The 27276-nt window shown below is 52.6% G+C and overlaps 3 protein-coding genes across 3 annotated transcripts; 2 read left to right on the top strand and 1 right to left on the bottom strand.

Moving 5' to 3' along the window:
- Positions 1-285: 285 nt before the first annotated feature.
- VOLCADRAFT_57605 (chlorophyll a/b-binding protein) lies at positions 286-1554 on the top strand (the record flags this gene model as incomplete). The annotated part of the gene is made up of 2 exons (XM_002947822.1): positions 286-564; positions 1378-1554. 2 exons carry the CDS (start codon positions 286-288, stop codon positions 1552-1554), a joined length of 456 nt encoding a protein of 151 aa, XP_002947868.1.
- Positions 1555-2562: 1008 nt separating this feature from the next.
- Positions 2563-5064, bottom strand: VOLCADRAFT_79865 (uncharacterized protein). Its single transcript, XM_002947970.1, has 4 exons — positions 4982-5064; positions 4808-4868; positions 4193-4512; positions 2563-3252 (listed from the first exon to the last, which is right to left on the bottom strand). The coding sequence occupies exons 1-4, from the start codon at positions 5057-5059 to the stop codon at positions 2947-2949; spliced, it is 765 nt and encodes a 254-aa protein (XP_002948016.1). The 5' UTR covers positions 5060-5064; the 3' UTR covers positions 2563-2946.
- Positions 5065-9875: 4811 nt separating this feature from the next.
- On the top strand, positions 9876-22875 carry VOLCADRAFT_88205 (uncharacterized protein; the record flags this gene model as incomplete). Its single annotated transcript, XM_002947823.1, has 11 exons — positions 9876-10848; positions 11062-11198; positions 11250-12212; positions 13208-13335; positions 13730-13834; positions 14204-14277; positions 14637-15569; positions 15966-16345; positions 20268-20375; positions 20804-20983; positions 22684-22875. 11 exons carry the CDS (start codon positions 9876-9878, stop codon positions 22873-22875), a joined length of 4173 nt encoding a protein of 1390 aa, XP_002947869.1.
- Positions 22876-27276: the final 4401 nt, after the last annotated feature.

A 27276-nucleotide genomic window follows, 5' to 3' on the forward strand; every position in this document is an offset into this window, starting at 1 on the left:
GGTGGGGGGGACCCCGCGGAGGGGAGGGCCGTGTGTGTGTGTGTGTGTGTGTGTGTGTGTGTGTGTGTGGTGCTTTGGGGGGAGGGGAGGTTTTTTGGGGGGGAGAGATGGGAGTGAGAAGGTGGTTGGAGAGGGCTGTTGCTCTGCCGGGTGGGGCACCAATGGCCCGTGGGGGGGCATTAACACATACATATACACACACAAACGGAAAACGAACCAGCGTCCTCATCACACCTGATGTACATACAGACATACAGACATACGCATGCTCCAGCACCAACCCAAATGCCAAATTACGCGCGTCGTTGTTTTAATTGGAGCACCACCATTTGTGTGCAAAGCAAAGGAAGCCATCCGAAGTTAACCCCTAAACCCCCCACCTATTCCCCCCTCGCCTTACCTCCACATACCCCTGTGCTCTTCCTTGGACTGTACGGCAGATACGTGGGCATTCGCTCCCTGGAGCCCGTGGGTGTGTTTCTCCCCGGTGACCAGAATTACCCGGGAGGCGGCCCCTTCGACCCACTCAACTACGCGGCGGATGCTGACGGCTTCGTGGACCAGGTGTGTGTCTGTCTGTGTGTCTGTCTGTGTGTCTGTCTGTGTGTCTGTCTGTGTGTCTGTCTGTGTGTCTGTCTGTGTGTCTGTCTGTGTGTCTGTCTGTGTGTCTGTCTGTGTGTCTGTCTGTGTGTCTGTCTGTGCCTGTGTGTCTGTCTGTGTGTCTGTCTGTGTGTCTGTCTGTGTGTCTGTCTGTGTGTCTGTCTGTGTGTCTGTCTGTGTGTCTGTCTGTGTGTACATGTGTATGTATGTGGTATGGTTTTGGGGGACCAGAAATAACATGCTAATACTGATGATGAAAACATTGATGATGATAAAAATGATAATACAAGCAGCAGCAGCAGCAACAAGGGATGGACTGTCCCGACGTCTACAACCGAGAATGAGTCGCTTTGGGGGATTGGGGACTCGAGCTGGGGGCTATGTGAGGTGCGCAGTAGCACAAGTAGTACTAGTAGCGGTGTCCTATGTTTCGTATGCACGATAATTATATTTGTTACAAGGTACGATTATGGCTATGTGCGGGCGGGTGATGGTGAGAAGCTGGACAGGGGTGCAAGCTCGCTCACTGACCCGTATCACTACTGTCCCTCTTATCGCCGTGCGCTTTTGAACTGCAGTGTGCCGTAATCTGTTGTGTTTTCCCCTTCTTGTTTCCCCCCTCCCTCCCTCCCTCCCTCCCTCACCCTCTCTCACGTCAATGTCGAAAAGCAGTGTTCAGTTTCGCAGGTGGCATATCATCCTCTCTTCTCCATCCCCTCCTCCTGTCGCATCGTACCTCCCACCTTCCCCCCACCCGCACCTCCCCCACACGTGCAGGCAGTCCGGGAGATAAAGAACGGGCGGCTGGCGATGGTGGCAATGTTGGGGTTATTCGTACAGGCAGCCGTTACGAAAAAGGGTCCTGTAGAGAACGTCATGGAGTTCGTCTCAGATCCAGCTGGGGAGAACATCTTCACCAATGTCGCACGGCTGCTATCAGGCGACGGTTATTAGTTGGTTACCGGACTAACAGTTCTTTTTAACTGTATTCTAACTGGGGAAGGAGATCGTTCTGTGGTTTGGAGGAACGGAACGGGTTGATTGCGGTGGTGGTGGCGGGGGAAGTGGTGGTGGAGGTTGTGGTAAATGGAGGGAATGAAGGGATTCAGAGGGGCGGGCGTTGTGGTGGTGGGGTTTAGGGTATTGAGGTGGTGAGGCGGGGGAGGCACAGGTGCGGGAGGGTGTTGAGGGGTTTTGTTGTTTTTTGTGCAGGAGAGGACCTGGGGGAGAGCTGGGACGTGTACTGACGTGTGCTAGCTAGGATTTCTCTTTGCACGTGGTGGTGGTGAGTGCTTAAGCAGAAGCTTCTGGTGGTGTGACTTTCTAGGTTTCTAACCTTGGTATTTGGGGATGAAAGGTAACAGGTTTTTAAGGTTTAATTTTTTTTACTTTAATAGCCGTACTGAGAAAGCTAGAATGATATTATATTTTTCATCTTGCGCGAAGGTAAATGGTGATGCAGGATCGTTCTCACATCACAATCCACCACCAGGTCGTGAATCTTACAGTGGACAACCTGGGACAACGATCGGGTCGAGTGCAGCGCGCCAAGGAACGCCTCCCGCACAACGCGGGGGAAGAATTATAAAATTAGGAAGCAGTTTTTACAGCGGAGCCAGGGCGGCGTTAAGTGCTATCAAATTATCCGTGTTCAAACTGACTCTCGACAGACTTCTCTCTCGAAGTAGAGCACCATAAAGGCAGGGAGGAGGGAGAATGCCAAATCCACTTTTTTATGTTTTGTAACGGTAATCGGAGTTTTACCGATGGTATTTGGGTCATAATGTTACCTATTTAATACCCGTGCTAGATTATGAAGAGAATCTTTTTTCTTAAGCTGGCGCACCGAAAGGCTTTCCAGGTTTTCCAGATTTTTCACCAACAAGTCATACAGCAGAAACCGGTGGGCCATTTTGAAGTTAATGGGTAATAATGAACACAAGAGCACTTGAGAATGTGTGTGCGAGTGCGCATTTACAAGCACCGGATGGTGGGAAGCCGAAGGTCTACGCCCACAACCAGCAAAAGCGGTTGAGCAGCCTGACAACAAGCGAGTATCTCCCACCAGAGCAGCTTACCATCACCAACAACTGCCCTCGAAACCGGGACCATTGTCAGATCCAGAATAATCATCTCGGCCCTGTACTCCGCCGATCTTTACCCCTCCCTTGATGGCAAAAAACCCTTAGTCAATACTCTTAGGACGGACTCATGCTCACAATCAGGCAACATTCAACATTCTAACGCATTTACACATACGCATACACATGACAGCTAACCCTGACTCGTGTATTCAAGCAACAACAGCACCACTACCACCACCGCTACACAATCGGGCAAACGCATTTAGGCACTGGGCGTGAACTTGGTGGCGAAGGCGAAGGCGTTGTTGACGGCCGGGTTGGCCAGATGGTCGTTCAGGTTCTCAATGGGCCCCTTGCCGGTCACAATGGCCTGCACGAAGAAGCCGAACATGGAGAACATGGCCAGGCGGCCGTTCTTGATCTCCTTGACCTTGAGCTCGGCGAAGGTGTCCGGGTCGTCAGCCAGGCCCAGGGGGTCGAACGACTCGCCGGGGTACAGCGGGTCCAGGCCCTCGCCGGCCGGGCCGCCGTTCACACGGTAGCCCTCCACCAGGCCCATCAGGATCACCTGCGCGGCACGTGTTTACGCACACGTTTTTGTGTGGGGAAGTCGTGCATGGTAGGGAGGCGAGAGAGGGGCAGAGCGCATGTCATAATGGGAAAGCCCAGGGGAAGGCCATTCGTACATCTTCATGACATCACTTCCCTGCATACTTCGTGAGTTTAGTTTTTCCCAAATAGATAAGCAAGTAAACAACATTTTTTATTTTTATTAAAACATATGGGCGCACAGTCTGAATTTCAGACTCTGAAAGTCAGCAATGACTGTCGTTCACGTTGTAGTATGAAAATTTGAAATTACTGAGCTCCACATGGAATCTTAGGGTAACCGGAAGCAAGGAAGCCATAGCTTCTCTCAGGGAAACGGCCACAGTGCTCAACGGCGTCCCTGATCTTTTCAGTCTCATCATATGTCTGCTTTGTACCCGTGGTCCCAGTGTTGCGGGCCGGTGCGTTGGGATTTGGTGCGCGTGTAATTGGCGTTCGCATTGAATGCCTATGGATGTGCAAGGTTGTAACAGCTATATGGTAAGACTACAGGTCAGTAGGGAATGACTCATAAGGGTATTTGGAGTAACACGTGAACGACAGTCATTGCTGACTTTCAGACTGTGCGCCCATATGTTTTAATAAATCGTTGGTAGTACATTTGTCAGTGGGCAGCGGAAGTGCATCCCGCCTTAGCGAACCAACTAATCCCCACCGTACCCAAAGGCGGGAGATGGGCACTAGCTCAGCTCTTATACAACAAGAATCCACATCTTACCAAAAACGAAATGATAGGAAATTTCGTTAACAACATAGGATTTATTACTTGTCAGGCAAGCTTGAGAGTGGGATAGAATCTAAAGATAGTCAAAAGCTGGCAGGAAAAAAGCATCACACCTCATTTCAGCTAGCGAATCCCAAGCGTGCATCCTCCACAGTCCCTTCTAGCTCCCACTCACCTGGCATGCCAGCGTCGCGACGATGTTCTGGGCGTGCACCAGCGACGGGTTGCCCAGGTAGTCCAGGCCGCCCTCCTGGAAGATCTGAGCGCCGGCCTTGAACCAGACAGCCTCACCGAACTGCACGCCGTTCTTGGACAGCAGCTCGGGGGTCAGGCAGCCCAGAGCGCCAAGCATGGCCCAGCGCGCATGGATCAGCTCCAGCTCGCGGTAGCGCTTGAACGTCTCCGGGTCAGCAGACAGGCCGGCAGTGTCCCAACCGTAGTCGCCGGGGAACTCGCCAGTTAGGTAGGCAGGGGTGGCATTCTCACTGTAAGGGCCTGTCCGATATGGCAAAGAAGAAGAAAACGAACATTATTCACCGTGCGGTACTGGATAAACGTTAGATACTGAGCAGCAGGTCAAGGAAAGGGAGAAAGAAGGAATCTGCGTTCTCATCCGCATAATGCATTGCAAAATGTGAGCAAAAAGACAGAAACGACAGCCTGCGCTCAATAAACTGACATAGCGGCATGTTGTGCCGAAGAGCTGACTACGTAGCGACTGGTTTATTCCGATCCCCAAGTACGCTGGGGTTGCTAAAGATGGCCGTCGGTTCTCCTCAAAATGACCTACCAAGCCACTTAGCACGGTTCGGCCCGTACCACTCGATACCAGAGCTCTTGGGAGCAGCCGGCTGTGGAGATGTTGCAGACAAGGGTTTTCGATTAGTCGGTGCGACACGCAGCAGCGTCGATAAACGAACAAGTTGAAACCGTTAGATACATGAAAGACAGACATTTCACGGACCTTGGCAGCGGCCTTCTTGCCGGTCGCCTTGCACGCGACCGACAGCGCCTTACGCGAGGTGGCAAGAGCGAAAGACATTATAACAGTAAATTAGTCAATCAAATGAAATAATCAAATCTGACAAACCTGTCAGGGCGCGCCGAGCTTTTGTGCCGCAAGGAAATCTCGCCGTCGTACAGCCTGTCCGGCAACCTGCGACAATCCGGATATCGTTTATGACATTACTTTATATAGATGTCCCAGACCACCGTTACTAGCGTTGTGTTTTATTGAGATTAGTTGAAAAGGCGGTTGACTTACAGTATTTCGAGCGTCAGACGCTAGACCACCGCGTATGCAAAAAGCCTTCGCGCTTTACGGAATTTGAAAGCACGAATAACGATGGACACTTAGCTTGGCTACATTCAAAAATTCACGTGTTACCGGTACTTGGTAAATGGTTCAACTGCCTGCTCACCACCTTGCAAAGGAAAAGTAAAAGGATCCCTGCAAGCTTTACTGGCGCTGTGGCCGTGCCTGCTACTATATAAGCTGAGGGTGTCTCCTTTCCGATATCTCACTTCTTTCCTGGGTGGTTGGACCGGTAACACTATTTGCGAAATAACATTTATAATTGTCAGCTGCATGTTATTCAGCCTTGACCACCTGGTTAAAACCGACACAATGACGTAACGCGGACGCTTCTAACCTGGTGCCAAAACGTCTTGGGCACTACAACCAAGAGGTGCCAAGATCGTCTCAGGCTTTGCCATCAAGTAGAATCGTGTAATGTATGCCTGTATGTTTGCCTTGGACCCGGGGTATTCGTGCTTATGTGGTAGTAACATGTAATACAGCGAGCCCCAGATCCCAAGGGAGTATCCCAGCAGGCTAATAGGGCCATCGGGGGCCACAACGGACCGTGCACTGCACCAGGAAGCTTACGGACATGCATGCCAATAAAAGCACACGTCTTCACGCTTTGAAGAAAACAAATTACAACCTCACGAGCTGTATGGCCTCGTGCCGACAATATTTCATATGAAGTTCTGGCCTTTTAACTTTCGGTGGTAGGATAGTATCAGCGTTATTTTTTTTGCGGAATATATTCCGATTTCGGAATAAAAAAATGTTCGCGGTCCTGAAAGTTAAGAATGAATAATGTTCCGACCGTGCAAGTTCATTCCTCCAGCCAAAAATGGACTGTCCGTGCCAAAGCCGCTAGAATCTCACAGGAGACATACATGTTAACCATATCATAGTACTTTAATGCCATGGATACTGTTAGGAAGCCCGAAAGTCAACGAGGAATCGGACTGTTTCTGACCGGACCAAACGCTGCAAAACATTGACCCGAAGCTCCCAAAGCGTGTTAGGTCATTAAAGCAGATATAAAAAATTACTGAAGCCATTAGCGACGTTAGTAAAGACGGTATAGAGGTCGTAGGGAATGTGGGCGCAATGCTGCAGCCAGCCGACGACAATGACGCCACTCCGGTTGTCAACAGCGAGCGGGCCAAACATCAATGTTCGTCATATGGAGACAATCGCGATGGTCCAGGAAACAGGCTGCGCTTGGTGGTTCCGGTCCATTGCTGCTATGCATAATTACTTTTGCAACCCGGAAAGTCGTGTAGTGTTATCTTTCAACATGATGCAAGACGAACGATGGTGAACGAACTCTATTCGATCAGTGTTTGAGAGGTTGTGGTGTGCGCGTGTTGCGGCATTCCCCACGGCGTTTGCACGAAGTAAACTGTAACTCATCGGGGGGGATCTGGGGGGGGCGGAGCCCCCCCCAGCGCCTTACAGATTCGGAATACTTTTATTCCCGCGACTAAAAACCTATTCCTCCGTTCGGACTGGAAAATTCACCGGCAAAATTGAAAAGAAAAACACTGTAGGGTAGAGGCCAACCATGGAGGTAACGAGTGACGGAGGATCAGGGATCGATTCCCGAGAGGGGCAGATCAAGAGATGCCTTCCACAACCGAGGAAAGGCAGCAGGCGCGCCAATTCCCTCCCGCCATCCATCCCTTTCTCCACACACCCAACCCTCCATACACCCCTTCATACATCCCTCCTTCCGCTAAAAGGGGTGTATGAAGGGGTGGATTAATGGCATTAATCCACTCCTCCATCCCTCCACACATACATCCCTTCATAATTCCTCCATAGATCCCTCCCTCCATACACCCGTGCTCTCACCCTACGGCATAAAAAGGTCGGTAACCGAATGGTTAGCTACAACCCAACTTGTCGCTTCGGTAGGGTAACCGGCATTTCGAGATAATGACTCGGTAACCGACCGGTAACAATACCGGTCGCTTACCTTACCGACCGGTCACCGTATTGGTCGGCATTGTCGTCCGGTACGTAATACGAACCCAACACGTATTCGTACTAAACACGTAAATTACGGGTCGTACAATACGTAAAACGTTAAAAATTACAGAAACGGTATGCAACTGAGCCAAGGCGCCATTCCTCGTCAGGCGGTTGCCCAGCTTGCCCATGAAGAGTTATGACAAAAACGACAGGACAACTCTTGTATTTACAAGTATGTGTCAGGTGTATGTGTCACTGTGCGGGGGCTGCTGATTGCCGACAGTTTTGTTGCCTCGCATTCCTGCTCACGGCGCCGTTTACTAGCTCTCTGGCTCGCTGACACTGTCCTGCCATGGCACCGGCGTTGCTGTTTTGTAGCCCACGGCCTGCACGCCCTCCTTGAGGCGCAAGTTGCTGCGCACGTAGACCAGGTCTTCCGCATGCTTGGCTGTCCGGCGGCTGCTCGGCTTGCTGCGGATGATATTGGCAGCAAGGTGCTCCAGTTGCGCTCACACGTGCTGGCCGACGAGGACTGTGCCAGCATTCCCTTGGCCGCGACGTTCCCTTGCAGCTGTGGCACCATGCCGCCCTTACATGCTCCACAAGTCGACGGCGGGCATGTCCTTGGCAGCGGCAATCACCGCCTCCAGGCCGAAGATGCCCTTCTTGCCGCGGTACTGCGCCAGCTGCTCCGGCGCCTTGCTCTGGTCATCCAGCTCGTTCAGCAGCCGGTCCACCATTGTTGACGAAGCCCGGCATGGCCGCTAAAACATCATGACCCGAGAACTCTGGGTCCAGGACGTAGCCCTGTAGAGCAGTGAATCGAGCATGTGAGTCCCAGCACCTCTGGAAATCTGAATCATCTTCTTGTGCTCGTTCTTCGGCAAGGTGAAGCCGTCGCTGCTGATTAGAGACGGCTTGGCGTCAAAGCGCCGCCAGTAGACTTTCCGGCGGGTGGCAGCGGATGAATCCGCAGTGGGCTACACCAATCAACTCACCAGTGCATTAATCTCCTCGCAACTGCAAGAGGGTGGCCTTGAAGGTCTTTTTTTTGAGTGAGCACTTAGGGTTTCCCGGCTGCGCATGTGCGTGTGTGTGTATTTGTGTGTGGTGCACGCGTCCATATCCCGCCAGTCTGAACACGGCTCTACACCACCCCACCTTTTCGGGGATTTCTGACGATCCTTGACGATGACGATGCCTGGAGAGGCAGGCTTGTTTCCGAACGGGCGGATTCGTTGAATGGCCCCTCCTCTTATCAGAAAACCCAGGAATTATGGGGTTGTATGCTCCCTCGTCGCATCGCTGGATTTATTTTGAAGCGCAATTTGGGAATCCAACTCGGCTGCCAGTGTCAATTTATAACTGCAGCAGGTGCCCTTTTCTCAGCAATGAGGAAGTTTGCGTCCTTACTTTTGCTGATTATGCATAGTGTGGATATGATATATGATATATATGTACGGTATGGCAGTCGAGGCTCTCGCCCAAATGGGGCCCAAGGGCCCTAGATCCGCTCCTGCGCCCCAAGGGCCCTAGATCCGCTCCTGCAAGAACAAGAAAACCCTACCTACATCGGAGGCCCCAATGGGTTCCAAATATCTGGTTGAACATGATGATATGAATCTTGCTGTTTATCTATGCCAGATGATTTTCAGGGAAACGAGCATGTTCAAAAAAGGAAACCATTAGGGTTTGCGTTTCGTTCGTGTTCGACCGTCTAGGAGCTGCTGATACCAGGCGATGACTCAGTTTATCCAAAATAGGCTTAAATCTAAATAACCACCTGCTTTGAGTTTTTATTTTAATCAGCAGCGAGGCTGCAGAGGCAGAGACAGTCGCTGACGATTTCAGAAGACAGCAGCCCTCCTGACGCAGAACGCATGGCTCAAAGCATATCAGCCTGAAAAGCTTTTTTAAGGCGCCCGTCAGAAAGATTACTTGAGTCGTACTGGTGCATTACTACAGCGTTTTCAAGTAACATCGAAGGCGGTGATGGGCGCATACGGTCATTCTTACATATATAATTTTTACATTATACAAAAGCTTGTCGCATTGCTCGCTTTGCTTATTGTGTTCCTTGCGTGCTTGACCTCACGTGCGTCGGTGGCTGCGGGCCGCTTCTAACATAACTCCAGGACCAGCTATTTAGACATTGTACATTAACCTATTTCTTTTTTAATGCATTTAGTGGATGGCCGTTAACCCCTGTGTCTGGCAATAGCGAAATTTTGGGCGGCATCACGGCTTCTGGCACCCCAAGTGAAAGAGAGTTCACAGGACGCGCCTTACACGGATGAGTCACTCGCTGGAGACTCTGAAAGGCGATCCCATGGGCTGAGGCATAGCCATGCAAGTTTCGGCGTCATGCAGACATCCCTCTTGCAGGCTACTTCGCAGCCCGTTTCCAGAAACCCTACTACTGATCAGATGAAATCGGAGAACTTTTAAGAATATTGATATTTTGCACTACCTCCCGCGTACTTTGTTTGCGCGTCGCTTTGGCCCTTGGCATCGAGTTAGCCGATACGTGGAAAGGCTCACCTTGGCCCCTACCAAATCGAAGGTTTTTTTATTGTAAGGTATCAAGATGCCATTATCTGTCAAATTCACCAATGCCAACGGCGATGCCGACGACGCAATGTCGGGTTTGTTGGCGCTTCATGGAATGCGCGTGGGCTCCCATCGCGGAGGGACGTTCGCCACGTTTTCTTTCGCCCCGGCAACTGCAAGCAGCAACAGCACCACAGCCGGACTCCAACAGCAATACTACCCTCAACAACAACAACAACAACAACAACAACAACAACAACAACAACCGCAACCTACACAGGCGCAACACGAACAATACCATCAACAACAAACGCAACAACAGCCGCATCATAACTACAACCACGATCAGCAAAAACTGCTACAGCACTGCCAGCAGCAAGAGCAGCAGCAGCGCCAGCAACCCAATGCCAGACGGTGCCACAGTAAAAAAACTACGCTCACTGCGTCTTCAAGTCGTACAAGCGACGCAGATGAAGTCTCACCACAGCATCCAGACTCCGCGATACGACCGGAAACCGCCCTGACGCGCCACTTCTCCTTCCTGCCTAGAGAGTCCCGTGTGCGCCGGTGCTCCGTGCATACGCCGGCCACTGCCCACGACAACGGCGTAGGCATAGGTGGAGGCGGAGGCGGACCCCGATCACTCACCCCCGCTACAACCACCTCGACAATCGGCTGTAGCGCCGAACGTGACCTGGGGATAGTATCTGCCAGTCGCAGCTACAGCCAGCTCCTTACGATGGGCCCTGCTAGCGCCTTGTCGGCTCAGCTACAGCTGCAGCTACAGCTACAGCCGGGTGTGCAGAGCTTGGTCAACTATCGTACAGACCCCGATGGGCCTACAGGCCGGGGCAGGGGCCGCCGCCGGTCAGTCGTGTCCGTGTCGACGTCAGCTGCCGTACCCATCGGCGGCAGCGGCAGCCGCGGTGGCGGCTCCAATCCATCCAATGCCTTCGCGGCTATCGCTTCTGCCGCCGCTGGCGGCGAGTACGGCAGCAGTACTGTCCGAGGTGGCCCGCCTCGTGTACAATTGGAACCGACGGATGGCGGCTCAGTCGACGGTGGCGGTGGCGGTGGCGGTGACGGTGGCGGTGGCGGTGGCCGTGACGGAAGCAGCGTTCTGAGCGGCCTGTTTACGCCGATAACTTCGGCTTCTGTTTGCCGGGAAGCAAGAACCGTAACGCCGCAACCCGTCTCGCCGTACGGCACGTCCATTGCGACAGCATGTACGCGCGGGAGTGGCTCCGTCCCCCGGATCACGTCGCCACAGAGCGCGCTTGGCAGTCTGCATGGCTTCAGCGGCGGCGCTGGCGCTGCCGTCGTCCGGGACTTGTCAGGCGTCTGGCCGCGCTTCACCCCGGTCCCTCCTCCCCCTCCTCCCCCTCCTCCTCCTCCTCCTCCTCCTCCGCAGCAGCAGCAGCAGCAGCAGCCGGCTGCAGCGGCGGCAACGGCAGCAACATCCTTTCTCCGCATGCAAGATCCAGGCAGCGGCGCGCTGCCGCGCTGCAGCCTGAACCAGTTGCACAGCGTGGCAGCGGCGACACCGAGGAATATGAACAAGACGCCGACGGCTCCTCTCGTAGCCGCGAAGCCAGTTGGGGCCCAGGGCACTGGAGGGGCGGCCCCAGTGTCTGTCGCCACCGCGGCAGCCGCCGCCACCGCCATGGCGCGGCTAAGCACAGGAACCAGCGGCAGCGTCAGCTTGCACGGCGACAGCCTAACCCTCAGCCGTCTGGGGACCGCCAATAGGAGTGGCGCCGGTGGCGGCGGCGGCGGTGGCGGAGGCCCTGGGACGACTACAGGCTTGAGGCCGTTCGCGAACTTGCGTCGAACCTCCCGTGCGACGCCATGCAGGAATTCCGCCGCTAACTTCCCCTCACCCGCTGTGTTATCGCTGGCGGCGGGTGCCGTACTGCCGTGGAGCCGAGCTTACCTCGCGACGGACGAGGGCCCCGGCGGCCAGGTGCTTGGGGGGGAAGGAGGTGGCAGCGCAGCCGCCGCGGCCGCTGCCGTCGTCATTGCATCAGCCTCCCGCGGCGGCTTCATCAACGACAACATCACTAGGCACAGCACGTCGCAGCGGTTGCCGCCACCTTCCGACGCCGCCGCTGCCGCCACCACCAAGTCCGACGCCTTCCAAGCATTCTCTTGCAAAGGACCAGGAATATCCGCCTTCCACCTCTCCTGGCTGTCTTTGCTGTGGGCGCTGTTCTCCACATTCTCGCCGGCCGCAATGCTACCTGAGGTTTCGGAGCAGCTTCACCTGTCGAAACACGTCATGTGCGGCGCGGCCGCAGCATCGCTGCTAGCGGGACTTGTCGTACGTCTCATAATGGCAGCGTTGGTGCGACGGTACGGCCCGCGCTACTGCCAGGTGCGTGCGTCCGACATACGTACATCATTACATGCATGGGTTCTGAATTAAAGCCTTAATCGGCTTATGGACCGGCTGCTGTTGCTGGCTCCGAAAACCGGGAAGCGAGGGGCAAACGGCGGGACGGCGCTCAGGTATTATCACACTGCAGGCAGGGGAGCGGGAGCTCGCTGCTAATTTTCAGGAAACGAAAACAAGGACAGGCGGTCGCGCAACGGCAACGGCAAAAGAAAAGCGCAGTCTGGCGCGACCTACAGCCCGGCCGTACACGCAACTGGCACCCGGCACGAAAAGACACTAACCCCGCCTGGTTAAAGCGCTTCAGACGCTCCGACGTATGGGAAAACAGGGGTACGCCAGCGGCGCTCAACCGCGGGGGATCTCCCAGCGGCTGCTGCCGCCGGGGTGGACGCCTAAACACACGAGGGCTGTGAGGGCTAGCAGCAAACGAAGGGAAGTGCCACGCGGCGAAAGAGAGAGATGTGCCGGTCGGCCACCGTGCCTTGTGGCCTGTTGTCCATGCGAGCTGCTGCAAACTGGGCCAAGCGGGACTAGTATGGTGGTCGGGGACAAGTCAGAGCGAACAGCAGTGTAGGCAGATTGAATGCCGAATGTGAATGCCGAATGTGAATGCCGAATGTGAATGCCGAATGTGAATGCCGAATGTGAATGCCGAATGTGAATGCCGAATGTGAATGCCGAACTATAGGAGCGGATAGCTGTAAGGAACTGTCCGAGGCCCTACCGGTTGATCGGTGTCACAACTTAGAAGCTCTCATCGCTTCTTTCCTGCCGCGTAACAAGTAACAAACGTCAAGACATTACTTGTGCACAGTGTGCATATGTGGATAGGCACACGGCGAGGGGTCGTCCGGTGGCACCACCACCCGCTGAGACCGCTTTGAGGCGCTACTCCCTCCTCTCATCTCCACCACTGCCCCTCTGACTGCCCCTCCACGACCACGACCTCCCCCACCTCCCGTCTCTCCGTGCAGGCGCTGACGATGTTGTTGACGGCGCCCGCGGTCGCCTGCGTGGCGCTGGTGCGAGACAGCGGCGGCTTCATCATCGCCCGCTTCGCTGTCGGCCTGTGTCTGGGCACCGGGCTGATAGGGCAGTACTGGTACGGCAAAAGACGGGGGGGGGGGGAAACGAGGGAGAGGGTTAGGCATGCGTCCGGCCTCATACACACAACCCCCCAGGGGCCCCCGACCCAACCAGGCCTCATCCCCCCTTCCTCCCGGGGGGGCCTTTGCTTGGTCCTATCGCAGCTCGTAGGCCCCTTCAGGGTTCGTACGGCATTACCTCGCGGTTGCATCTTTTTCGGTGACGTAATTCAAGAACTCCGAAGAGATGCAGTACACAAACACACACATACATACATACACATATACACAGCCGCTCATATGGGGCCCCCGCTGCACCTCCACCTCCACCTAGACCTGCACGACTGCACCTGCGCCTTGACGATTGTACAACTGTACGACTGTACGACTGCACCACCTGGGGTTACGCAGGAACCTCCTGGTATTCGATCCCCCCGCGCTCGGAGGCGCCCTCGCAACATGTGCCAGCTGGGGTACAGCTGGCTGCGGTCTGACCATGCTGGTCATGCCGTGCCTGTGGGTGATGTGTGTATGTATGTGTATGTATGCATGTATATATGTATGTACGTATGCATGTATATATGTATGTATGTATGTATGTATATATGTATGTATGTATGCATGTATATATGACTTAGATTATATATGTATGTGCGGAGGCTTGCGGATTGGTCGGTCGCATACTATCGAGGGGAGGAACTATGGGGGGGAAGAGAGGACGAGATGGGCCAATGGCTCAATGCCGCGGTGTCGAGTTGGACCAGGAAGGATCCCCCTACTTGCATGCTCGTCCGTCTGTCTGTCTGTCTGTTTACATGCCTGCTCGTCTATATGTCCGTCCGTCCATATGTGTGCTTGGCTGTCTGACTCATGGCCTCAATTTAGGTACAAGCTGATGTTACGACTGTACGGCGGGGACGGAGGCAATGCCTGGCGAGCTGTGTTTTACTTCCCAGCCGGTAGGTTTAGACAGGGGGGCCCGCAACGGAGCGGCAATTGAATTCCGAGTCATTATCAAAAAAAGGAATACACACCCGTTGCATCTCCTCACAGCCGTCGCGTCCCCTGTATACTATCAACCTGTCGTACTTGCTCACGGTCTCGACGCTGGACACGTAGCTTGGTGCTGGGTTAACAAATTTATATGAAGACATAATTGTATGACATAAAATGACATATACACTATTGACGTTGCGAAAATACATAATTATTTTTGAGGCAACCCCTAAACCCCGTCGTTGCATCCGCCGTTCCACGTCATATCGTACGTGTTCGTTCATGCCGTACACGTCCATACACTGGCATCTTTTCCGTACAGGCATGCACCTGCTCGTGGGTGCGTTGACACTGCTGCTAGGCCAGGACACGCCGCAAGGCGATTTGCTTGACTGGCGTGTGTCTCTGGGAAGCTCTGATCTATCCGGTTCCTGGGGAAGGGTGCAGCAACACAAGCAGCAACAGAAACAGCAGCATAAACAGCAACAGCGACAGGAGAAGCGTCGGAGGAGTCAGGAGCTACGCCGGCTGCAGCAGCAGCAGCAAGAGGAAGTAGCCGAGGGAAAACGGCAGCGCCGGAGCAGTAAACGGAGCAGGCGGACAAGGGAATCCCGTGAAGCGGCGGATCATCGGCCTCTGGACGCGGCGGCAGCGGCGGCAGCTGCGGCGGCGGCCGTGCCGCCGCCGCCGCCGTCGCCGCCACTGGCGGACGACATCGAGCCCCGATTGCATTCGCAAATGGATGCTCAGCAGAGCCGTACGGGGTCTGCGAGCTTGCGGGGTTGGTCATCCTATCGGCGCATGGACGGATTTGGGCGAGCCGAAGCGGCGACTGGCGCGGCGGCGGCGGCGGCGGTGGCGGCAGCACCGTCGCCGCTGCCGCCGGCAGTAGTCGATGCCGAGGACTCTGACGACACGCCCCCGAGCAAGGTCGGGGAATTCCCTTTGCACCCACAGCAACCGCAGCTGGCGATATTGCTGGTGGGGCGGGAGGTGGTGGCGGAGGCAGCGGCGCTGGAGGCCGACGCGAGGGCGCCGGCGGACGCACAAGGGCCCAGCTGTACCGATGGTGGCGGCTGCGGCGGCGGCGACTGCGGCGGCTGCGGCGGCGGCGGCGGCTGCGGAGCAAAATGGTTAAGTCCAGATTTAGAATCGTCGCTGCGGCAGCATAACAGCCAATCCCGGCCTGTCGCTGAGGCGTATGAGGTGGCTGCGGCGGGAGCCGTACAGGACTCCGCGTCGATTTCGTCACTGGGTGCCGCGCTCTTTTCCGGCGACTACTCCGTACATGGCCGCTGGCGGACATTTAAGAACGAACCGCCACCGTCGCTTAACCCCGTCGCCGCCGCCGCTGCCGTTGCCGTTACCCTTCCGGCACGGCCTCCGCCGTCGTCGCCATCACCCGCGCCGTCAATGCCGTCGAAAGGGCAAACGCCGTCACCGCAGTCGCAATTGCAATTAACAACGCAGACCGCCGTCGGCGCTGCCGTCGCCACCGCGGCGGCTGTGAAAGTGACAGTGACGGCACCAGCACTACGGCAACCGTTGCCGCCGCCACCGTTGAGGTTGGACGCTACGCCGTCGGACAATCCGCCGCCATGCCCATCGCCCTCACCGTTACCGTCGCCGTCACCGTCACCACCGGCGGCAGCGGCGCCGTCAACGATAGCAGCGGCGGGTCCGCCGCCAGCGCCCCAAGATTGGATGTACGACATCAGCCGCGACCAGTCCAGGGATTGCACGGCTTACATGGAGTGGCGTCGCAGCCGCGTGCAGCAGCATCGCGCTCTGGGCGCCGGCTGGCGCGATGTTGTACATCTGTACGGCATTGCGTTTCGAAATTATCGCTGCCTGTTGCTGGGCCTGAACCACGGTTACAACTACGGCGCGCAGATGGCGCTGTACAACGTCCTAACATTATACTTGTACCGTCGGTACGGCATTGGTTTCGTTGCCGCTGGCGCCCTAGCGGCGATGCCCGGCCTGCTCAGCGCTGTCGTACTGATGTACGGCAATCATCTATCGGGACTGGTCAGCCGCCGCTTTGGTATGCGCGGCCGTCTGCGGCTTTTGTGGGCGGCTCAGGTTGTGGGCGGGCTCAGCTGTGTGCTACTGGGCCGCGGTGGCGGTGGCGGCGGCGGCGGCGGCGGCGGTGGCAGCAGCGGCGACGGCGGTGACGGCGATCGTGGCAGCTCCTTAGGTCTGATTGCCACAGCTGTGCTGCTGTTGCTCTTCGCGGTGGCAACGCAAATTGTGAGTCAGTCGCTCAAATTTTAGTATGTTTGTGGTTTTTTAATGTATGCGTTACACCTTTTGGAGTTTGCGTTGCTCCCCACGGTGTGTATTTTACAACCTGGGGGTTGTCCCCCCCCATGACGGGGCCGAGGGCCGAAATGTCCGAAAGAGACCGGTAGCTATCGTAACGACGTTATTGGATTTATTATTATTATTATTATTATTATTTATTATTATGATATTATTATTATTATTATTATTATTATTATTATTATTATTATTATTATTATTATTATTATCACGCTATCCTATCGCTCTAAAAGAAAGTTATGGCGAACCCACCGAACTACCCAGACTGTTATGTCGTAGTAGGCAGCCCGCCTACCTGCTGCGGCTTGGGATGACCCTCCTTGCCTGGATATGGCTGCGGATAAGGTTAGGCAACTTGCAGATGGGCTGCTGGTCAACCGCTACCACCATCACCACATCCTTCAGTGCCTGATTCACCACCAGCTAATACCCTGCATGGGCTGTATATATGCTGGGCACTCATAGAAAAGTGCATAGTACTTGCTTTTCGTCCTCCACGCCTTGGAGTGTGTGTGGTTGTTACAGTGGGCTCCAGACTCCCGAAGAGTAGAGCCATCGGGCCAGCTGGCCGTGCACTGCAGTAGAGACTAATATACCAAAAGATTATCACCTCAGATAATTAACCTCTCATCGGTAACCGCTCTCGCGAGCACAGCAATTTGCCAGATATAATTCTCATGAAGGGGTGATGTGCGCCAACGGAATCCCAACCTTTCCGTGGAATTCCCAAAGCTGCGAAACCCTGAATGCGGCCCCAAAAGTCAACAATAACTCGACAAATTGCTTCTTCCGTAAGGGAAGGTCCAGGTAACAGTGCCGGGTTGGTTTTCATGTTTGCAGCCATATAACGTCTCCCATGCTCCATGGCTGACACCGCAGCAAGAGCCACAACATCCCAAACACATTGTTGCACTGATTGTGGGGCTTGGATAAGCCAAAGTTGCTCCCTTGAGACTGGCACTCCTATTGAAAGAGTAAGTTGATCTGCTACTGCCTGTGCCACCGGACAGGCCCAGAAATGATGATAGCGAGGGGATACACCTCCCACTGAACCTATTGGATAACCTCCACAACCACATATCGTTGGGCTCGACATCCTAAGATGGGAATTTCCTAACATAGGCACCCCATCAACCGCGAGACGCCACCAAACCTCTTTTTGTTCATTTTCCCACCGTAAATGAAACCATAAACGATGGAATGTCCGTTGCAAAAGAAGAATAGCTTCATCCAATATCTCAGAAGAACCCGTCGCCTCTTTGATGAAAAGGGTATGGGCCACACGGCGAGCCATCGAAAAAGGTGAAAGTTGCATATTAGTCGCTGTTTTAACGGATAAATGTTGGAATCGGATTGGAGGCCCTACACCCCATCTCCAACCAAGCCTCGACACTAGGGTTTGGGTAACCGACTCAATAGGGGGCACCATCGCTTCCCTAGATTCTACACTCAGCGGCAACAAAAGACTAGCCGCCTGTCTCCAATTCGCTGGAATATCATCTAGAAGAGCGCCAATAGCATCCATACATTCCTGCCATTTACGATAGGTGCACAGGGATTTAGCTAGTGGGGTTTGCGGTTGGAGGTATTGATCCACTATTTGATGCCAAGCCTTGCGTATTGCTAGGCCTGCTTGGTCCGTTGCATTCATAACTCCATCCAAGGCCTCGCGCGCGCAAAGAACATCCCCCAACGTATGCAACGCTTTACAGCCCAGGAGGGCTTGATGTCGAAATTCTAGTCCCGGGCGGATGTTATCTAACTGGACATTCAACCTTTTTTCTGGAAGAACAGGGTTTCCCCACAATGGCAAATTCCAACACCACGCATTAGGAACTAACGGGTGATCATCAACATCTTCCACTGGGGGAAGGTATGCCAACGCTGTCACAATGCGCTGAACATCTGGCGGTAAAACGATTAATCCAAACCAAGGCACTCCCACCTGGGACGTAAAAATACACATAGGATTATATTTGGGGTAAAGGCTTTGTAGGAAAGATTGCATGACCATCACCCAAGGCGGACGCACTAAGACTGGTTGGAGTAATGCTCCCACAAAACGCACTGCCCAGCATGCCCATCGCGCTTGCACATGTTGTCGTACTGCTAATGCCCCAAAACCGCCCAAAGTTGGATGGCCATATAACAAATATTTAGGAACTTCGTTGAGTCGTCTTTCTTGTGCGACCGGTCCGAGGTTCCTATCAATAAGCTTGGCCGCTTTAGCCTCAATATTCATGAGTTTAGCTTCTGGGGGAAACCCCCCGTGTTCCATATGCCATGTAAAACGATGCAGCCCATATGCAGCCGCTGCATGTGCACGCCCAAAAATGGAAAGATTTAACACAGAAATGCGTCGAAACCGAGCCCAGACTTTGTCTAGTTGCACATCCCAGTCCCTGACTGTGGTTTCTCCCACATCCGTAAAAGGTAGATTGAGAGCCGTAGCCATATGTACGACCTTCATGTCATGATTTATTGTTATATGATGTGGGTGGGTACCGAGAGGTAACAGCTCAACCTTATCCAGGTTAAGTTGCTGTCCAGAAGCCTGTGCGTACACCCTCATACAGTCAAGGAAAGCCGGAATTGCTTGGATTCCTTCTAAAACAACTTCCGTATCATCAGCAAATTGCACACCTGTAACCAATTCTGAATTATTTTGGGGTAAATGAATCCCCACTCGGTTGTATTGTAACCAACATAGTAACGCCTGCGCGGCAAACAAGTATAGCAACGGTGCCAACGGACATCCCTGTCGCACACCCGCTGTAAGAGCAACTTCACGGGAAACAAAACCATTTACTACCGCTTTCGACGCTGTATCGGATAAAAGAAGTTTAGTCCAACTAATTAACCCTGCTCCTGCGCCCATAGCATCCATTGCTTCAAATAATAAATTACGATCTAAGGAATCGTAAGCTTTAGCAATATCCAAAAAAGCCAGGAGACACGACTGTCCTGTCGTCGACATAAGTTGCGGTAGATGCCGCAGGAAAAGAACATTTGCACCTATCAAGCGCTCCGGCAGAAAAGCAGACTGCTCGAGCGTGATAAATCTTGTAGTACTTCCAAAAAACTTGCAGGTCCTCTGCTCGCGCGCGCGAATTCGCCGTAACTCTGTACGTTCACCCTGGTCCTACGGGGCCTACCGCCCCCGCCGCTGCCGTACTGGAACATACGCTGTCGCGGCCATGTATACACCCACGCTGTCAAGTATTCCGTACATGCCCTTGCTACCCCTCTTCCCCGCGAGCCTGCAACTCATCTCCAATCTGCGGTACCTTAACCCGTGGTCCCAACACTTAACATGTACTGCCGTACTTTGTCGTACTGCACGTCTTTGTCGAGGTGTACGGCGTACGTGTTCTGGTGGAAGTTGGTGGCGGCAGAGGTCCATGAGGAGGAGAGGGGAAAGATGCGAAGATGTGCGGGACTTGCGTGCCCCGTGTATTGGCGCTTCCTGAGTATTGGCGTGTACGACACATGTCGTGTACAACAGGGCGCCCTTGCCTCTCCTTCATGGTTCAGTTCTTTGACAAAACACACGTCCCATTTCGCACCTTCACTCATCCATTAACACTCATCGCCACCCTCGCTCGACCCGCCCCCATTGCTCCAATAGGCTACAGGAGCCACGTACGCTATCATGCCGTACATCAGCTACCGCGCATTCTCGGCCGTAATGGGCGTTACGTCGTCGGGGGGCGAGCTTGGCGGGGTGCTGCTGCTGGTGGGCGTGGGGAAGCGGGGACGGGTAGAGCGTGTGGGTTTGTGGTGGTCGTACACGGGCCCATGGGTCGACCAGTTGGTGGATCGGCGAGTGCAAGGGCCAACGGTTTGAGAACGGCGTCGGTTGGGGACGGTTGGCGGGATCCTTGGGGCTCCACCCGCCAAATTGTGTATTTTCCTTTCCACTTTCTCTTCTGGGGTTACCTCTCCTCTTTACACCCCCCCCGAATCCCCCCCCCCACACACACACTGCCGCTAATCATCCCCTCCTTTCTCTCTCTGTGCCTTTATCCGACCCACCCTCCACACACATACACTGCAGTATCCTTTAAGGCGTATCACGGGATCTGCATCTGCCGATTGGTACTTTTCTGAAGTCGTGGTATAACAAACACCGACATATGCACAACTTTTTCCCGCCCTTTTTAGGTTTTCTTCTTCTCATCGGACCACATGTCGTACGAGCAGGGGCTCATGTGGATGGGCGTTACGATGCTTGCCACGTCTTTGACGCTGCTCCTGCTGCGCTTTCCGATGTGGGGCGGCATGCTGACGGCGGCCCCCGGCGGGCGGTACGGCAGTGTACGGGAAGAGGATTACTACTTGTCGGTGAGTTGGCCCTATCTAACCATCGCTGTCGCGTTGCGTGGAGGTGATGATGGTGATGATGATGATGATGATGATGATGATGATGATGATGATGATGATGATGATGATGATGATGATGATGATGATGATGATGATGATGATGATGATGATGATGATGATGATGATGATGATGATGATGGTGATGGTGGTGATGGTGGTGATGGTGGTGATGATGGTGATGATGGTGATGATGATGATGATGATGATGATGATGATGGTGATGGTGGTGATGGTGGTGATGGTGGTGATGGTGGTGATGGTGGTGATGATGGTGATGATGGTGATGGTGGTGATGGTGGTGATGATGGTGATGATGGTGATGATGGTGATGATGGTGATGATGGTGATGATGGTGATGATGGTGGTGATGGTGTAGGGTTTACGTTTGTCTATTTTGCCAGTTATTTTCTTTTAGGGTGCCAATTACCGACAAATTATATGATTTTTTTGATAAAATTACCTCTGCCATTACCGTATTAACAGAATTAAAAGCAATAGCACTTATTGGTGTTAAAGAAGAAGAATCCCTGGTTGGTGCAAACAAAACATTTCTTATCCAAAACTGGCGTTTTAGGACCTGATTAAATATTTACATTTAAGATTTTCTGTACTAATTTATCCTTAATTGTTTAAGCATCTGTAGCTCAGCTGGATAGAGCGTTGCCCTCCGTTAGTTAATTTTTACCTAACTATTATTAACTGTAAAAAAAACTTTATGTTAAGTCAATAATATGTTTAAACTTAAGGTATATTTATTTTAAAAATACCACCTATCCCAGAAAAATAGCTTAAACCACATAACTGATCAAGGAATAGAAACTACAAGAAAATCATTAGAATCAAACACAACCCTGACTAAACTCGACCTCAGTTATAACAAAATAGGGAATAAAGGTGCAGAACTTATACTTTCATTTATAAAAGACCACCCAACGATTTATGTTGAAATTGCTCATAATGACAATATTAGCAAATATTTCAGAAAAGCTATTATCCCTAAAAATATTTCCAGCAAAAAACTTAAAACAGAACCAGAACCTGTGATGGCTAAAACCCTTATCAAGACAGACAAAGAAAAATGTCACTTTTATCTCGTTGTTGGTCTATTTGAGTTTTTAACTGTTTTTGTACAGTTCTAATAGACATGTTGTGCCTACTTTCTGTTGCTAGAGATAAAATAAATGAACCTACAGCTTTTACATTATTCACACCTTTTGTAGAAACAGCTTCTAGGACAGTTGATGATGGTGATGATGGTGATGATGATGATAAAAGGTATGCGCAGTAGGGGCTGGACAGCCAAGAAGCGCCACGCGGGTGTGGTTTGGTAAAACCCTATGGTTTTAGTTAGGGTTTAGCTCGGGATTAAAATCCTGATAGGCGGTAGAGATAAGGATTGGCGGCGATAGGAGCCAAGAGGAGCGGTTGCGATTTGGTCTGCGGAGTCGGGGCCGGTGGGAGCGGTTTTGTGGCCGCCAATAACAGCGTTCGAAGGGATTTCCAACTGCGAAACGCCAAGAGCCATGAAATCACAAAACCTAAAGCGTAAAGATAAAACTACCACATTGAGATCGCCATTTCCTTAGTTATTGCCATTGCCTTTGCTGTTCTTAATGCAATTGCGATTGTTATTGCTATTGTTATTGCTATTGTTATTGCAGGAGTGGACCCGGGAAGAGGTGGACTCGGGGGAGGCAACATGCGCGTTGGACTTTGCAGTGCGCGCCCGATCAGAACGGGGCTGCGGCGGCTGCGGTGACGGTGGCGACGGTGATGATGTTGAGGGTGGCAGTTACCGACCGGTTGAGCTATACCTTGAGGAGCCTGTGACATCAAGTGACAGTGTACGGTGAGCATGTACGGCCGTACGGCCGTTCAGCTTCACTGGGCTGCTGGGCAAGGGGGAACGCGGTTTGTTCACTTTGCTTTCAGACATTCCAGAAGCCAATCATGTGCGTTTGGAGTTAGGAGCTTTGTGGTGAATGAGGCTCCCCTGACATGAGTCAAATATATATGGCACCCTGGGCTTCTGATGTTGGTTGAAGGAGTGCCGTACAGTCGTTATTATTGATTACCTTTAATATATATTTTTTGCAAATACCTTTAGTACGCCTTTGCCTCGTTGCTGCTGTTGTGTGAGTCACCTGTAAAGCTGTCCAAATAATAAAGTTATGTTTCTGGCCGGTAAGGAGGAAAACACGCAGCGTCGCGCAACTGCGATGTGCGCGCGTCTTTTCGGGCATCGGTTATATCATCGATTGGTACAGCAATTTGGTCTGATAATTTTTGGTTTCGGTCTTTCGGCTTTGATTGTTAACGTTGTTGCGCATGGTTGTGGCGAACCGGTGGTTGAACGGGCTGTTGGTCCATTCCCAGCGCCTGGCTTAATTCAGGGCGGGGGTTTTATCGTAGAGTATACTGACCCTATTGATACTGACACATATATGAGCAGCGGCGGCATCAGGCAAGAAAGCCTGGACATTTCTCTTTTCACTTCATTCAATTCCTTTTTTCGATCGCATCATTCCCTCGAAGCGCAGTGCGGGATGGGCGGGAATTTGAATATGACGGAGAGGTTGCAACCTTGCCTGTTGGTTCTGGTGAGGACCACAGACAAGGCTAATGTTTTTTAACGGAGAAACGGATGTACGGCGACATTGTACAAAATTGTACAAGTCGGGCTCTAACTCGTACGAGTCTCCACGATGGAACATTCTTGTACGGGGTCGTATTAATGTAGAAAATGCTTTTGTCTCGCTGCCCGTTCGCCAGCTCGTTCGGCGGCTTCTTTGTGCACTTGGTGAAACCGTGCTTCACCAATTATACTTTACCAATGCGTAAACAGTTGCGAATCTTAAAGCAATTTCTGGGGTACGCAAACGTAGCCAACTAGTTGTCACTTATTATTAACCTGCAGATTGCTGTCTTCTGAGTGGTTACACTTCGGTTACGATTCGGTTACCATTCGGTTACTGTCCTAGGCGGCGCGGCCGAAGCCAGGTGGTTGCTTGTGTATAATGCGTTACCTACGCCGAAGCTAGAGATGGCCTAGGGTTATTTCGGTCATAGTTACTGATGTTGCAAAATGCCGTACGCATCGATTGAGCGGCCATTAAATGTGGATGTGGGTACCCGGAAGCGGCAAAGAAAACAAGTTGATCGCCCCCCGGGCCATCCCTCCCCTTGCCGCATATTCTGTCCTGCGACAAGCCGTGATCCCTCATGTGAACTTGTATGCTTTGCCGAGCCGAGCACATTTCCGTTGTGCATTTTGTCTCTCTTCGTTGCCGTTGACGTTCAGGAATGATGGTTTGTGGTTCGTCGATTGTTCCACAGGCATCGCTTGTGCATTATTAAGGTGAAAAAATTATATATAAATTGCCGTGAAAAAATATGTATGCGGCAAATAAAACTAATGTTTTAGTGTCTTGGGCAATAAAGATTCGTCTCCCGCTTGGGACGCTGGGCGTAACTGGGCTGATGGTGGGTCCATGCTTGGTGAAAACATTAACTTCCATTACGCTTTACAGCTGTACTGTTGCCCTAGCGACGGAGTTCCCGGCTGCAAGCCATGCAATACCGCACTTGCGACTTTGCTGACAACGACGGTAAAAGTATTTGCTTGTAACAGGACAAATATTATAAAGCTGGTTGCTGCTGCAGCAGCAACCACAGCTGCTGCTGCTGCTGTAGCATTCAGCTGCAGCACCGAGTTAGTTCGTGTTCATGTCTGTCGTTTTGGTATCATGCTGCTCCAGGGAAAAGGGGAGAACGAGGGATTAACTTTGCGAGTGAGGACAAAGGGATACGTGTGCTTACATGTGCGTGCGCGTTTTCATGATCTTCGGAGCCGCGATGTGGTAAATGTATGTGTCGATGGTGGTACACGAAGATAACTCCATACCGAAGCGAGTGACGCGGTGGAATTTTTCAGATTATGACCTTTTGAATACATTAAACGTGTTTGCTTACCTTCCACTCCACTTTTTTGCGAATCTTCGGCCACATTCCCAGTGTTTTTAATTTAACTTGTTTATTTTTTGTCAAATTTTAAACTTTGGGGGGAAGAGCACTAAAGTTCTTCATCCCCTAAAGGGGAACCCCTGTGGGAACCCCTTTAGGGGAACCAAAAAGGTTTCCCTTCGGGGATGAAGAAGAAGACAAAGTTGCACAACCCCTGTTTTTGTAAAAACGTTTTATATGGAGCACAATTTGTTTGGTGTACTAAATAATGTTTTGTGCTAGCTGTTGTTTCTAAATGTTTTGGGTACTCCTCTGGCAAGACAGTCAGACGCGTATGGTCCCAGTCGCTCATCAAACGCTCTCTTAGTGCCGTTATCATCGCTCCTTCGGGTAGAGGCCTACTCAACAACCAGTCATCACGCTCCTTTACCCCCATGACTTCTTGCGGTATTCCGCTCCAAATATTGCACTCCGAGAAAGAAAACAGTCGTAACATTTAGGTTCCCCAACCCTCCCATTCCGGGTTGGTCAGGGCATCGGTTATCTCCTGCCGTAAAACTGCATGAGCAATGGACCCCACTTGCTTTTGAAGGCGGTTCCAGAAACGGAGGATCTGTTTCACCATGTAATACTGTAAGGGGAGTTCAGCCAGCTCCGCATACAACAGCCTGTGGGATGGCCGTGCCGTCCCCACTACCTGCCTCATGAATAAAATCTGCAGCTGGACTGCGCTATCCTTCAAACAGGCTTCGAACATGCCCTCCGCAAGGTTGGCTTTATCCCGCCGCCTTCCCGCCCTATTCACGACCTCTGCCAACGCAAAAGGGCCCCACGCCTGGCAGCCATACAACAGAATTGCTCGGACTTGGGTTGCAAAGCACCGCATTCGCACGTCGGGGGCAAACAGCTTCATTTTGTCCAGCTTTGCGCTTAAGGAAAACATAGCGGACCGACCTGTATCACATAACTGCTGACGGCACGCACTAAAAGGCCGTTCTGGCCCGTATACCAAGCCCAGATAGCGAGCGCTATCTTTGGCAGGTACTACCTGTCCTGATAGCCGTAACTGTTGACATCTCTCGCTAAGTTCCGACTGCTGGGTGCCATCACATGCAAAAACAAGCCTTTCACACTTTGAGACATTTGGTCGCATACCAAAGGCTTCGCAAAACAAGTCCACAAGATGTAGCAACTCAGACATTCGCTCTAGTGACGTCGCTAGCAGACTATGGAGACGCGCTTGCTGTCCACAAGGGGTGTATCATGCTTACGTACTCCAGCTTCTACAAGGTCATGAGTATCAATCAGATCAGCTAGTGTCTCAATGAAGAGTCCAAACCACACCGTAGATAGAAAACACCCTTGCTTCACGCCTTGCTTAGACTCAAACTCTCCCCCCACTTTCTCATTCATCTTAATCACCATGGACACCTTCTCGTACGCTTTTCTCAGAGCATCTAGCATGGGGCCGCTAATCCCCCTCTCCTGCAACCGAAGCCACATGTGCTCGCGAGGCACCCTATCAAAGGCCTTCTCAAAGTCAATCTGTACTGTTATCAACGGCGGCTGCCCCGCGATCCGATGCCGCCTGACCAGGTGTTGCTTGACAAAGAGGTGATGAGCGGTGCCGAAACCCCGCCTGAAACCCGCTTGGCATGGGTGCCGCAGGTCCAGTATTTCCCCAGCACGTACCAGACGGTTGAGAATCTCTGACGCATAGCACTTCACAAGTGCTCCTCCAATTGCAATGCGCCGATAATTTCCTGCCACCAACGGGTCACACTTCTTCAAAATTGGGGATACCACCGTTTTGGTAAACTGCTGTGGGAAGTCACCAGTTGCCCTGATGTGCTCTAACAGAACGTGCAGCACTGGGACGATACAGTTCACCTCCGTTCCCTGCCTGCCCTGCGCATCCACCCGTGGGAGGCGTGCATAACGGTAACATTCCGATGGTACGGCCACGAGCCCATGAGCCTTTCCGTTTGGTAACCTACCGACAGCACGCGCTACCTCCTCCAAGGTGAAAGGCTCATCCAGGATGCTAGCTGCCCCTGCCCTCCTGTCCATGACAGTCCGACATGCTTGCCAAGCACCCTCTCCCAAAGGGGCCCCAAAAAGGAGATATAGTTAAGGAGCCGATGTGCACCTTCAACACCCGTCTCCCCAACTCCTGCGTTTAACAAGGTGGCAAAGTGATCCCGAAATACATGCAAGTCATCAATTGCACAACGCTCCCTGAGTTGCCCTCCCAAGGCCCGCCATAATGCGCGCTGATTGTGCCTGCACCT

The sequence above is a fragment of the Volvox carteri genome (assembly GCF_000143455.1).
Source record: "Volvox carteri f. nagariensis unplaced genomic scaffold VOLCAscaffold_8, whole genome shotgun sequence".
Taxonomy (NCBI): domain Eukaryota; kingdom Viridiplantae; phylum Chlorophyta; class Chlorophyceae; order Chlamydomonadales; family Volvocaceae; genus Volvox; species Volvox carteri.